The sequence below is a fragment of the Onychomys torridus genome, chromosome 9 (assembly GCF_903995425.1).
Source record: "Onychomys torridus chromosome 9, mOncTor1.1, whole genome shotgun sequence".
Classification (NCBI taxonomy): Eukaryota; Metazoa; Chordata; class Mammalia; order Rodentia; family Cricetidae; genus Onychomys; species Onychomys torridus.
The window spans coordinates 6,165,084-6,179,841 of record NC_050451.1 but is presented as its reverse complement, the minus strand read 5'-3'; the positions used below and the strand labels follow the sequence as shown (position 1 = coordinate 6,179,841).

Here is a 14,758-nt window from a genome sequence, read left to right as displayed (position 1 = left end):
AATAGCTACTCTTTCATCACAACATGATGAAGATAACCCCGTCTGAGCAGGCCCAGTCCACGTGGCCGCCTGCGTTCTGGAAGAATGGAAAAGCAGAGTCTTCCAAGAGAGAAATGGTTCAAGTGAGGGAATGTTCACAGAGCCCATGCCCCGAATCTTGTGTTGATGACCAGAGTAGCAAGAGTGGGTTTCCTGAAGCCTTTCATGCAAGCACTGTGTACACTGCAACAATCACCACAAAACCATTATATGAGGGTAGCAACGCCAGCCTGCATTCTTACAGCTCTATGTGAGGCCCCACCCCGTTCATCTGCAGAGCTGCAGCTGCAAGGCTATGCCCAGGGCTGCTGATGCCTTTCCTCTCATGTTGGCTTGGCCTGTTCTCTCCTCCCTTACCAGGTCAGGCTTCCATTGATAACACTGGACACTGGCTCATCAGCTCCATGCCCCTCTGGATGCTTACATGGTTCGTCTTTAAAATGGGAATCTCCTGACAGCAAAGACTGCAAGGCCTGAGTCTAGATGGTTATAGCCCCACAGTGCTGAGGAAGCTGTCTTGGCTTTGTTCCCATTTTCACCAGCCATGTTGGGGTGGGGTTCCATTGATGTGGACACAACGCTTTCGTAGAAGCTTGCCCAGCTCCTCTGTGGGCACATAGGCTGGGAAATATGGATTTGGGGTTTCTTTTTTCCTCAGTGCTGAGTCACATACTCCCCCTGCACAGACACTTGCAGAACAGGAGTGACATCTTCCCTCAGGACAGAGGTGCTACCAGGTGTTGTCCTTTTCGTACCTGCTGCTATGCTGAGTCCATGTAATGATCCATCATCAGCCTTGGGCGTTCAGACCCCGAACACCTAAACTCTCCCAGTGTAGCTGGCCTCTCACAGCTCAGTCACTCGGGCATCTCTAGAAAGGGAAAGAAGCATTGGAAGACTTGCTGTTAGAGAGACTGTGTCCTTATGGTTGGCTTTGTGTGTCGGCAGCACAGTGAGCAAGTGCGAAGAGCTCACCAGCAGATGTTAGCACCATGGGGCCTCTCCTCAAATGACACAGAAAGATGCCTGCAGCCAGCACTGAAGCCAGATACCAGCCATGAGGTTGTCTCTGTCTGCCAATCCCAAGGCCACAAGACTTCAGTCACATCAATACAGTAGTGTTGTCAGGCACTCATTCCTCAGGGCTTATCAGAAAGTGTCAGGGACTCATTCCTCAGGGTTAATCAGACTATTTGAGAAAAATGTATATGAAGAACATGATCAGATCTGGGAAGAGGCTAAGAAGAACAAGGTTGAGAAGCCTATGGGAATATAATAAAAGATGATGCCCTCAGCTCTTCATCACAAGTTGTACCAACTTGTACAACTACCACACTCTACATGTACCAACTGAGACAGGAAGGAAGGCACTGTCCATGCATTTTTTTCAAAAGAGGAAAACAGAAGAAAAGATGAAGTCATCAAACCAAGCCCTGACACAAACACCTGGAGCTGGAGGGTTGGGGTACAAAGCTCTGGGCTGTGAGACATTTTCATGGAGATCGCCAACATCTCTGTGAAGGAGATGGAGTTCACACTGACACCATAGTTTCCCAAAAGCATTATCTACAGTGATAACAGAATGCCGCATTCATGCTGCATTGACTGCTCCCTAATGGCAAATGTGATTAGTTGGGCCTGTTCAGTACCAATCTCTTGTTGTCCGACATCTCAGCATAGTGTGGGAGGAGCCATGGCAGGAAGACAGCAGAGTGGAGCATGCATGGGGCAAGCCAAGTCAAGGGCCATAAAATGGACAGCACATCTTCACCTAGCCTGTGTCTGAGGGCTAAGGACCTGCATGAGGCTCAAGCTTACAGAGCTTAATAAGGGGTGAACCAATAGTGATGATGATGAGCAAGAATGGCGTGGGGGTACACAGAAGAGTGACGGGGTGTGCCACTTAGTTTCTTGTTGACTTGACATAAACAAGGGTCATCTGGGAAGAGGGAACCTTGGATGAGAAGACACCTCCATCCTGTAGGCAAGTTGGGGGGCATTTTCTTGATGTTGGAGGTGCCACCCCTCTGTAGGGGGTTGTGGGATGAGCCTGGAGAGCAAGCCAGTCAGCAGTCTTCCTCAGTGGCCTCTGCTTCAGGTCCTGCCTCCAGGCTCCTGTGTCAAGTTCTTGCCCCGATAGCCCTCTATGATGGACTGTAAGCTGTAAGATGAAATGAACCCTTTCCTCCCCATGCTGCTCTTAATCATGATCTTCACCCCAGCAACAGAAAACAACCTAGAACAGGAGTGTGGGGTGTGATCTGATTGAAGTAGACCATTGGCCTTCCTAGAATGTCAAGAAGAAACCCACTATTTTGTAAAATTAATATACACTAATAAAATACAAAAATGAAAGATCTGGTGGAGGAAGTGGGGACAATTGAAGAAGGAAATCTAGGAAAAGGCATCCAAGGTTGTCAAATGCTAGTGTGTCTTGCTAAAAAGTATAATGGTCCAAAAGAACATGGAGTCTGTGGGGGCTGGTCTAGACAGGCAAAGGCTGAGCACAAAGTTCAATCCTTCTGTTGGGTTTAACTAGCCACAGGTTAAATTCACGGTCGAGGAGAGGATTTTAAGTGTCTGGGCCAACCCAGCACAAGTGCTGAAGACCTTGACAACTGAAGTAGACAAGGAAGATAGCCTCCTTGCCGTGGCAGTGTTGAGGCAGGGGAGTGCCTCCTGGACCAAGGCACAGGAGTCATGACTCTATGAAAGTGTGGGTGTCAAAGCCTCCTGGGATCCATACACAAGCTGCAGTAAAAGGCAAGCTAGGCAGAGGAGAGGACAACATCAGCTGGCTGGGTGAGCAATGGAATTAGACTGCCTTGCCATGTGTTGGCATGAAGAGAGGGAACAAAAAAATTTGGACACAATACAATTGGAGTGACTGTTTAGCTAAAATATTCTACCATGTTCTCCAAAGAAATCACAAGTAGGTCAACAAGAAAAGGAAAAACAAATAGATAAATAAAATCAATATGTGTTTCTGCATCTGGTGACCCAAGGAGAGCTTTGGAGCATTTAGTATTGAGTTTTGAAAATAGGAACGGGTCTTGGATTTTGTCAAAAATGTCTCACTGATGAGGAAGTGGCCCACTAAATGTCATGGGTAAAGTCCTTCCCTGACAGCCCATTCTAAACCCAGCTTGCTCTTCAGTGGATACTGAGTAGATTGCCCGCCAAGATCAGGCACAAGGCATGTACTGCTCTCTGTCTGCTGTCACTAACTGTCAATTTAAGATGCATCAGAGAAGAGGGAGCAATTAGTGTCACAAGAACAGGGAAAGAAGACAGGTGGCGGTGGCACATGCCTTTAATCCCAGCACTTGGGAGGCGGAGCCAGTCGGATCTCTTTGAGTTCAAGGCCAGTCTTGTCTACAGAGTGAGATCTAAGACAGGCACCAAAACTACACAGAGAAACCAAAAACAACAACAACAACAACAATAACTACAAAAACCGGGAAAGAAGGGGTACCATGAAAAGTCATAAGTACCAAAGAGAAACCAAGCCAAATGACACAAGCATCCAGGAGGGCAGCCAGTGTGTATGCTCAATGGCTGGGCCAGAGAAGTAACGGGAAAGACCATAAACACACAAGATATTCACAATAGTTAGGAGTCAACTTAGCAAGAAAGGTAAGAACCTTATGAATAAAACCCAAGAGCTTTCATTGAAACACATGAGAAGGGACATGTTAAGTGTCTTTATAAAAAAAAAAACCACAGTGCATGTTCACAGGAAATGCAGACATAAAGAACAAAAAGAGCCTGTGGTATGCAGAAACATGGATGGAGCTGGAGGGCATGGTGCTAAATGAAGTGGGCTGGACACAGAAAGCTATCTCACATGTTCTTGAACACAGGTGATACTAAGAAAAAATTTAACCTGGGTGTAGTTAGAGTTTTCTTGCCTGGCCCACAGTTAGGACAAATCTCTCTTAGCCGCCAGTCCCACAGTCGCTCAGACCCAAACAAGTAAACACACAGAAACTTATATTGCTTACAAATTGTATTGCCGTGGCAGGCTTCTTGTTATCTACTTCTTCTATCTTAAATTAACCTATTTCTGTTAGTCTATACTTTGCCACATGGCTTGTGGCTTACCAGTGTCTTTACATGTTGCTTTTCATGGCGGCGGCTGGCAGTGTCTCTCTCCAACCTTCTACTTCCCAGAATTCTCTTCTCTCTTGTCCCGCCTATACTTCCTGCCTGGCCACTGGCCAATCAGAACTTTATTTACACAGAGCGATATCCACAGCACCTGGGCATAGACTACTGAGTACTAGAGGTTGGGATAAAGCGAAGCTGGATTTGAATGTTAGATGCATGCACTGAGACAGCACACTAAACCCCACTGATATGTGTGATTAACACATTTGCTAATCAAACACAAAATAGATTTCTCCCATGGATTTCTGGTTAATGTCAACAATGAAATTAATCAGCTCCAATCTAATGTGTAAAAATAATATATCCCCAATGAAATACTAAGACATCTGTTTTCACAGTAAAATTCTGAAGTTGACTGGAAAGTCTTGCCTAAAGCTACCAGAACTAAACTACCAAATGTTCCCTGAGGAGCAAGGGAAGTATGGGTTTGTTGGGGGTGGGAGGAACCAGCCTGCCAGATGGCGAAGCATACCTGGAACCCCCCACAGTCACAGTGTGATACCTGCCCACTGCTGACACAGGTGGCCAGGTCCAGAAGCATACACACACACATACACACACACACACACACACACACACACACACACACACGCGAGTGGGAGTCGAGAGCAAATCAGACAATGGGCAAAGAGGGTGGGGCCAGCACGACCATTTGTCCTTCTGGTTCACTTTTCTTTAAGATTGATTGATTTTGTGGGTGGGTGTGTACACGCATATGTACACACACACACACACACACACACACACACTCACACGTGCGTGTGTGCACGTGTGTGTGTGTGTGTGTGTGTGTGTGTGTGTGTGTGTGTGTGCCTTTGGAGGTAAGAAAAGTGCATCAGATCATCTTGGAGCTTGAGTTCCAGAGTTCCAGGCAGTTGTGAATCACTGGACATGGTGCTGGCAGCTGGACTCAGGTCCTCTGGGAGGGTAGCGAGCACCTCCCTGCTGAGCCATCTCTCCAGCACCTTCCGCTCCTTCCTGAGGCAGGGACTCACTGTCTAGTGCAGGCTGGACTCTCATTGGCAATCCTGCCTGCACCGGGATTACAGGCATGCACCACTATACTTAACATAGGTTTGTAGTGAGGTTGCTGTCTGAGTAAAAGACCAGATGTGTCAATAGCTCCCCTCACACACCAGAATGAATGCCAGCGAATCAAACAAAATAAAATTAAACTGACTGTATATAAATGTTTAAAATGCGTTTTTGTGAAAGGGTCAAGGGCAGGGCCACTGAGATGGCGACCTTGAAACAGACATATCAACAGTTTGGAGAGAAAGAATTCTCTGCATTTATGTTTGAACAGCCTCGTCTTTGACTTTCGTTCCTCTTTGACTTGCTCAAAAATTAAATTAAGGGTTTTAAATAAAACGTTAAGATACCCTAGGCCCTGAGACCAGTATCTCTAATTCTGTATCAAATTGGTAACACCACCCACACAGAGAACATTATTGTTTAAATTGAACATATGGCTCTGGCTGTATACACACGTGCTGGCAGGGCAGGCCATACCAGAACACTGCTGTGATTCGGGAAGCATCGTGTGTGGCAACTGGAATCGAGCAAGAGGGTAAAAATCCTGCTACAGTAGAGAAACAGGTCTCTACGTCATCGAGGCAACATAGAAATGCAGAGGGGAAGGTGTGGAAAACCTCAGAGGATTGGCTTTGCCTTTTTCATATAGACACTCAAAGAATCCAGGAAAAATGACTCACTGGCGGCCACGAGTGTGACACAGTCTGTCCAAATTTAGATTTCTAAAAATCAACCCCCATAAAAACAGAAGGAAAGCCATGAAAAGGGGTAAGGGATAAGTCTGGCTGAGAGTAGTACAGACAGAACCTGAGATACCATGTGTGTGTGTGTGTGTGTGTGTGTATGTGTGTGTGTGTGTGTGTGTGTGTCTATGCATGTCTCTGTCTGTATGTGTCTTTGTGTGTGAATGAGTCTGTGTGTGTAAGTTTGTATGTGTATATGTGTGTGTGTGTATTCTCTGTGTATCTATGTGCCTCTGTGTAAGCATGTCACTATGTGTGTCTGTGTATGCAGTGCATATATGCCTGTGTGTATATGTGTCTACATGTGTGTATATGTCTCTGTGTGTAGTGTGTATGTGTGTGCATATGTCTGTGAGTGAATGAATGTGTTTGTGTGTTCATGTGTCTGTGTATGTATGTGTGTATGTGTCTGTGTGTAAGTATGTGTGTGTATGTATCTATGTGTGTCTGTGTCCATGTATATGTATCTTTGTATGCATGTGTGCATGTGTGTGCATATGTGTCTATTTGTGGGTCTGTGTATATCTATGTGAGTGTGTATTGTGTATCTGTGTGTCTGTGTGTCTATGTGTATATATGTGTGTGTCTATATGTATGTGTTTCTGTATGTATGTTGATGTGTTGATGCGTCTGTGTATGTATGTATATGTATATACATATGTATATGTGTGTATACATACATGTGTATGTGTGTGTGTGTGTGTGTTTAGTCTGGAAGATGCTCCAGGACAACCAGGTTGTTGTCATGGGGGCCCACTTGTCATTGAGAGGTGACTTGTACTTCCGCTTCTCCTGTCCCTCTCGACCTGTGGCAGTTGGAAGAGCTGGCCCTGCCCCTCACCAGCAGCAGCACTCAGGAGAGTGGCCCCTGCACCTCACCTGGGCAACACAGTAGAGCGAGCCCTGGTGGCGTAAGTATGCATAAGCCGACCCTAAAGACCTGAAAGCAGGAGAACCTGTCCGGTCCCTTGTTCTTTGCTGCATAAGGTAAACAAGCAGGAGCAATCCTGGAGAGCTCACCCTGGGAGACAGCTGTCGGGCTGACCAACCCTACAACCACCCAGGCCCAGAACCAGGGATATGAGTTGGCCCACACTAACATCCACCCCATCTGTGAACTGCTGGAGTATGTCCTACAGATCCAAAGCTGCAGGATCTCCATGACACAGGGAAAAAACAGAATACCCGAGAGGAGAACCAGTGAGGGTCCCATATCAATAGCGTAGCAGAAACCAGAGGCCTCGAACCAGACCAAGGACTCCTTGCAATGAACACTTGCAAGTAAAGAGATTTTTCTTCTTGTTTCTTCTTTTCTCTTAAATTTTATGTTATTTTATGGGGGGAGGTCTCAAGGGACAGGAAGATGAATAGATTGAGATGCATGATGTGACAGACACAAAAAATAAATAAAAGGTTAAAAAAAAGAAATGCCTCACATTTACCGAACTTGGGATACTTTGAGCAACAAAGAATTATGACAATGACAGATTAAAAAGCGTTGAAGTCTAGCATAACAATAATCAGTAAAAAATTTAAAAAGGAAGAGAGAAATATAAAAAGTCTTTCCCAATCCCCCCCAAAAAGAATGACGGCTGTTAAACACAGCAGAGGTACCAGGATTGGACACTCAATATTTTCATAACCACCAGTGGCAAGAACTGACTTAGACATGGGTTGTGAATAGGTGAAATCAATGAATGAGGATTGCTGGGGACAAGCTATGCTCACAAAGCACCAGTTCAGGGTATTTGCTATTGACACAGAACAGTGTCATCTCTACAGTGCGTGGCTTCCCTAGCCAAGCCATCAAAACAAGCATCCGCAACAGGGAGCCCGGCTGAGGTTAGGTAGGCACCGCCTGGTGCTGGACAGCGCAAGATAGGCAATGCTGCCCCCTCTTGGTATTCTTAACACCGCCCCCCCCCAAAAAAAAAGAAAGGAAGGAAATGGAACATTAAGCAATTTAATCTTAGGCAGTTCAAAATGAACAATGCTGTGCGGAGAAAGAAAAGAGGCGAGGGGAACATATAAATTTTGTTTGCAACTTTGCAACTTTTCTGTAGATTTCAATATTTGTTTTCAAACAGAAAGAGGACAGGAAGAAGATGGGAGATGACTCCAGACCTAGGCTGGCCATCCCAGGCAGCTGGCGCATTACCGTTGGGTTCGGCCCATGAACTGTACAGGCAACTAGGGGATGTGAGTCAGGGAATATGGACCCTGCTATAGCATGTGGTGAACCAGAGAAGGGCAGGTTCAACCAGGACCCTGAGATCATGCCCCTCAGCCTCTGCTCCCCATATGCAGGCTTTCTTGCTCTCAAACCCCCACATAGCAGTGTGAGAAGCAAACCATCAAACGCACAGAAGCCTGCTAACACAGAGCGGTGTATTGGACTTTGTTTTCGTTAAATGGACTAAACTGGCTAACAGATCAGCCACTGTCAAGGGAAGGTTGTAGGAAAACTAGACTCTCTCTCAGTTAAAGCCCAGTTCTCTCAACTCTAATTGAGCAAATGATCACAGCTTTGCTTTTAGTATGGCCAAAGGATCATCCCTTTGAGTATAGTCCTAAAGGACTGCTGTCTAAGCATGAGGTCTCTAGTGCCAGCATTCCCACCATGGCAAGCAGAAGAGCCACAGCTGCCCCTAGGACAATGCCAGCCTTTCTTCCTGTTAGGGAAGACACTGGGGATGAGCCTCGGAACAGAGGAAGACACTGTTAATAAAGTCTAGTGCAGAGCGGAAGGTGAGACCAGGCTGTGTGGTAGCCCCGGCTCTTTGTGCTCAGCTGCTTCCTGGGGTCTCAAGTTGCCTGGGATCCCCAGGCTTCATCTAGTGTTAACTAGGGAAGCTTGGCTGCCTTCCTCTGCAGCAGTCTCTGATTCCCCTTCCTTCACTGCCCTTGGTTGAAGGGTCATTTTCAAACAGCTATGGCAGCCCTCTCGCCTCTTGTAGCCCCGTGCCTCAAAGAATCCAGTTTTATCACTTTCATCTCTCTGCAGCCTCTCAGCTGTGGTTCAGAGGATGTCCCAGGGAGTCTGAGCTCTGAGGGGACTTCCAGAGGGGCTCCCATCTGCACAGGCCCTCCTCCTAACACCAAGAGGATGACTATGACCATTCCAGCGCCCTTCTCCCGCCCCCAGTCCTCAGTGCTGGACCGGAAGTTTCAGGACAGGGTTCAGAGTCGTTCACTTAACCAAAGGCTCTCACGCCCCAGGGAGCTGAGACCTCTTCTCTTCCATGTCTTCCCTCCCCACACCGTAGGCTCAAGCATCTGGTCTCACCAGACGGCTCCCTCACTGGTGTCTCAAATGGCCCACTGGTGTCCTCCTTTCCCAGGGCTCCTGTGCTTGTGTGGGTTTCTCTTTGATTTCGACCTGCACCCTCACACAATCTACCTCCCACGGGGTGTGCAGCCCTCCACACTGCCACGGCGCCACAGAGTCACACAGGCCTTTTCTGTCTCATCACTCTCAGATGGCTGTCACCTGTGACCCCTGTAGTTGGATGGAACTTGTCTTCCCTCTCTTGCCACCCAGCACCTGTCTCATGGCCACATGCCTATTCATCCATCCATCCATCCATCCATCCATCCATCCATCCTCTCATCACAGACACAGGCTCACGCTCTTTTCTAGGCACTGGGCTATCTGATGGAACTACAGAGATGAAAAGAAAGACCTGCTCTCATGGAGGTTACATTTTAGAGAGAGAAACAAAAGAGAAAAAGACACAGAATTTAATGACATGATTGTCATGCATCTGTGGAGAGGAGGTGTAGAGAAAAATAGTCAGGGCTGGGGAGATGGCTCAGTCAGTAAGTTCTTGAAGCAAGTATGAAGAGCTGTCTGATCCCCAGCACTCATGCAAAAGCCGGGCACACACCTGTGACCCAGCACTGGGGAGGGGGCCACAAGGGGATCCCTGCACCTTGTTGCAGCCAACCTAACCAAATCAACACGCTCTGGGCTCAGTGAGAGACCTCATCTCAAAAATTAAGGTGGGAAAATGGTTGAGGAAGATACCCAGCATCAGCTTCTGGTATCCACATGTGAGCACATGGGTGTGTACAAGCCTGGCACACACAAACACATCCACACGCACACACGGAAAAGAAAGAGAAGGGCACAGTGGGGTGCTCCTATTTAAAGCAGGCTGTCTAAAATCAAATGGTAGCACTGACGCAGAGGTGTAAAGGAAATGAAATGCAAGGCTTGCAACCATCTCAGCAAAGAGCATCTCTGTTATATCTTGTCATGCGTGCCAAGGTCCTGGGACAGGCTGACCAAAGAAGACACGGGTTCCATGCAGAAAAGCAAAGCTGCTGGATATTAGTGGGTGGATTCAACCTGGGAGACTCTGGTCATGGAAGAGCTGCGGACTTTGTTCTAAGTCCCATGCATGGAAGGGTCTGAGCGAGTGTTGGAGAAGAATCTAACCTAAGCTGTGCAAAGACAAGTCTGGGCCCCTTTGGCTACTGTACCCTGTGGCCACTATTCTCATGGCTCCTGCTGGTCCAAAGAAGGGAAGAGTGGCAGGCAGGACCTGTAAGGTACATTTCAGTCCTCTCTGGTGACTGACTAGCTGAGGTGGGGCCAGGGGTTGGGGGTGCGGATGATACCCACTGACCTTACCTGGGGCTTCTCTTCTTCTGCAAGATGGTGTCTAAACAGAGAGAATAGAGCATTAGCAAGGAGGGCCTGTGATTCCTCTGCCCAGCTGGCATATGTTGGGGGTCAAGGTCAGCCCAGTGGAGGAGCTCTAGGGTGGGTCACTCACTGGGAAGTGGTTCAGGGCACATCTTAGTGCTGTTGGGACCTCCCTGTCCATGCCTGGTTCCTGAGCCCCTTGGCTGGTACACAGGTGTGACCGAGTGTTCCCCATACTGCCCAGGGCCCACATCCCCTCTGCTTGCAGCCTGAATCTCCTAAAGGAGCTGACATTCTCAGGAGAGTGAACATCAGGGACTGGAGGATGGAGAGGCAGTCAGGGAAACAAAATCAAAGCCAAGCCAATGTTTGTGACCAGTGATGCCCATTTCCAGAAGTTCCTTTACAGCCACACCACCCTACCCATGTATCTCTACAAGTCATGTTATATTTTCAAAAAGAAGACAGTCTCCTTCCTCCTTGTCCTCAGAATCACCCGACAGAAAATTGCATGACCATCATCTACATGTGTCAGGGTCAGACTCACATGAGCCCATCCACATCTGGATCACAGGCAACCACTGTGCCCTGCCCTGGGTATAACTTGCCCATCAACCAGATGAGCTCAGAACCACTTCAGGGTCTCCTAAATTTTATCTGATCATATTCATTGGACGAGAAACCAGAAGTCCTGCTTGAAACTAACTTCAGCTCTTCACCTCTTTCTCCAGAAAGCTTAATTCCCAGAACACCAAGAGGGACTGACTAGAGAAGCGCATGATGACAGAGAGGAGACACAGCGGGAAGGTAAACATGGAGATGCCCCATTTACTCTCTGTGGGAGTCCTGGGCTGTGGGCTTGTGGGTTTGCTCTGACTCTGCCATGGAGTTTCTCCTAATGTTTCACATTAAGTGGCTTCACGGGGCACCATCTGTTATAGCTCTGATCTAGAGTGTTAAAGGCTTATTCCCCAGCCCACGGTGCTATTGGGAAGCGGGACAACCTTTAAAAGGTAGAACCTACTGGGAGACCTTAGATCTTGAGGGGGGGGGGGATGTCCTTGAGGGGAATTGTAGATTCCCAGTGTCTTCTCTCTGAGAGGAGCCAGCTTCCCCCTACACACACTCATGGTATGCCATATCACCACAAGCCTCAAACCAAGAAGACTAATAGAGCATGAACCAAAATCCCAAACTGTGAGCCCAAAACCCTTCTTCTCTTTAAGTTGGTTGCCTCAGGTATTTTGTCACAGTAACACAAAAGACCAACAGTCCTTTCTTCTGCAGAGCAGTGCAGGTTCTGTTTGTCATGGGTACCTTACCCTGGGGTGTGTTCTTCAGGTCTGCAGAGTCATTATCAGACAAATGTCTCCGGATCATCCAGATCTTCAGGGCAAGGAAACCTGCAGATATGGCTACTCCCAAGGCCGTACCAATGATGGCATATTTGAAATCTGAAGCACAGGGAAGAACTGAACTCAAGATTCAGGTGCCAGCCTCCAGGGGCCTTCCATGGCTCTACATGAAGTTCAAGCTCATGTTCTGTTCCAGGACCTTAACATCCCAATGTCAACCTGCTGTGCTAGCCTTGTTTTCTACTCTTTGTTCCCAGCCCTTCCCCTATTCCCAGAGCCTCATCCCTGATCTCTTCAGCTCTTAGAACTGTTCCCATCTTCAAGGGTCATTCAAGTTCAGCAGGACCTGGCCACCCGAGCTCTGGAGGTAGGCAGCTTGCTCCTCTGGCTTCCTGCCATCCTATCTCACTTACCCCTGAATTCACTCATAGACTCATCCATCATGGATATGAAAATTGTTGCTATGTGGTGAGCCTGAAAGCTAATGGGGAAGAACCTGCATTGTCTTAAAGGAGCCTTGAGTCTGCTGAGAAAGTCAGGCAAAGGGCTCACACTAAGGCCACATGACAGGTGATCTGGACTGGTGTGGGAGCCCTGGGGCTGAGGGCCTTCTTAGAGGAGATGATGTGTGGATTGCTCCTTGTTAGTAAAGGCAAGCCTCTCTGTGGGGAGGACAGGCACTGTGGAAAGGGGATTGATGAGTGGGTGAGGACCAGGGAGAACAGCAGAGTAGAAGACCCATAGATACAGGACAAGGCATTGGGGGAGCTGAGGATGCTGATCAGAGACAATCAACACACAGAGGTGGCCTGATGGCTTGGGTCCCCAGATTAAAGCATTTCAGCCACTAAGTGAGCCTGTGGGCAAGATGTGTACTGGCTAGAAAGAACGAACACCAGCATCTACCTGCATCCTTTGTAGGGTCTCACCCTGACTCTGCATACGTAACAAGCAGGGAGGCCACCTACCGATCGCAGTCCCAGCAGACTTGTCCATTGCCAGCACTTGAGCTCCTCCGACACCTGCAAAGAAAGAATCCCAAGCCTTGTTAGAAACCCACAGCAAGGGGTTGGGGGGGGGGTCCCTCAGTGTGAGGGCAATTGCTACACAAGCATGAGAACCCAAATTCAATCCCCATCACCTACATTTTAAAAGGAAGGGGAGGCATGATCACACATACGCCTGTACCCACAGTGTTGCAGTAGTAGGTCAGAGACAGAATGGCTATTGGGGCTTACTGGCTACCAGCACAGCTCTAGGTTCAGTAAGAAACCCTGTGTGGTGGTTTGAAAGAAAATGGTCCTCAAAGGGGATGGTACTTTTAGGTGTGGCCTTGTTGAAGTAAAGGTGGCCTTGTTGAAGGAAGTATGTCACTGTGGGGGTGGTTCTTGAGGTCTCCTACGCTCAAGCTATGCCCAGTCATAGTTCACTTCCTTTGGCCTGAGGATAAAGATGTAAAACTCTCAGCTCCTTCTCTAGTACCACGTCTGCTACATGCTACCATGTCCTACCATGATGATAATGAACTCAACCTCTGAAACTGTAAACTAGGCCCAATAGAATATTTTCCTTTATAAGAGTTGCCCTGGTCATGGTGTCTCTTCTAACCCTAACTAAGGCACCCTGTCACAAGGAAGCAGGCAAAGAGTGACAGAACAAGGTACCCAATGTCCTCCTCTGGCCTTCACATAAATATACACAAGTGCATATGTGCACACTGCAACACACACACACACACACACACACACACACACACACACACACACACTCATGTATACATCACACACACTAAAAATGACAAAAAAGGAGCCCACCACTGGTGAGAACAGAGGACAGAGCTCCAGCTGGGAGATTGTTGGCAAATGATTCGTCTTCACCTGTTTCCTCTTGACTACCACCCTTAAGAACTCAGTGGGTTTCTGGCTGCCACAGGGTCTCAGGGCCTTACTGAGAGGCTCAAGCTTTCCCCAAAGCCCAGTTGAGGAATAAGATACTGCTGGGCTCAGCACATTGTTGTGAGTGGTTTCTGAGACCCCTATGCTGACCCCAGCTTACATCCTGGTCACTCTCACCACCCTTGCAGTCTACCCAGGCGTCTCTTGCCATTGGGCCTCTCCCTCTGTCTGGTCCCTGCTGCTCCCCACTCTGCTCTATGTTATTTCTTCCCTGGCTCCCCACACCTAAGTGAGCTGCCCCTTCTGGGACCTCAACAGCCCTGTGCTTCCTCAACCTAACCAACTAAGTCACTACTAACTCAACATTTACACACTGATGCTGTACATTGGGTACCATGCCAGTACCTTCTCAGCTAGTTATTGGAATGGTGATCTCCCACTGTCTGCACAGGGGTGTCCAGCACTTGACACAGCATCCGACGTGTAGGAAGTATCAACAGATGTCAAGGAATGAATGAATTAATGATAGAGATGGTAAAGTAAGGCCACCATGCAGGGATGCCTCATGAGTCTGGCAATTCCTGCCATGACCTGGAGACCCCATTCAGTAGCAAAATGGTGGTCTCACAAACAGGCTACATAAGACTGTGGGCTTTGGAGAAGGTGGTCAATCCTCAGTCACTTATTCTGAGACAGATGTGTACAGTCCAGTTGGTCATATATTTAATACAACAATCACTCTGTGACATGGGCCCTGTGCTCATCACCATTTGATGAATGGGGAGCCATAAATACTGAGGACTTAAAAATGTGCCCAAAGACCAAGCAAAGTAGAAAGTGGCAGGGCTGCCCCGGGAGCCTAGAAGCCAT

The 14,758-nt window shown here is 47.9% G+C and overlaps 1 protein-coding gene across 1 annotated transcript in view; it reads right to left on the bottom strand.

The window, feature by feature from the left end:
• The window catches only part of Tmem273 (transmembrane protein 273), a 36,100-nt gene continuing 21,342 nt past the window's right edge, over positions 1-14,758 (bottom strand). Inside the window, exons 3-6 of the mRNA XM_036199280.1 lie at positions 12,962-13,015; positions 11,961-12,092; positions 10,624-10,654; positions 1-910 (exon numbers count right to left, since the gene is read on the bottom strand). Of these exons, the coding sequence (XP_036055173.1) occupies positions 886-910; positions 10,624-10,654; positions 11,961-12,092; positions 12,962-13,015 (242 nt within the window). The 3' untranslated portion in view covers positions 1-885. The remainder of the gene's footprint in view (positions 911-10,623; positions 10,655-11,960; positions 12,093-12,961; positions 13,016-14,758) is intronic.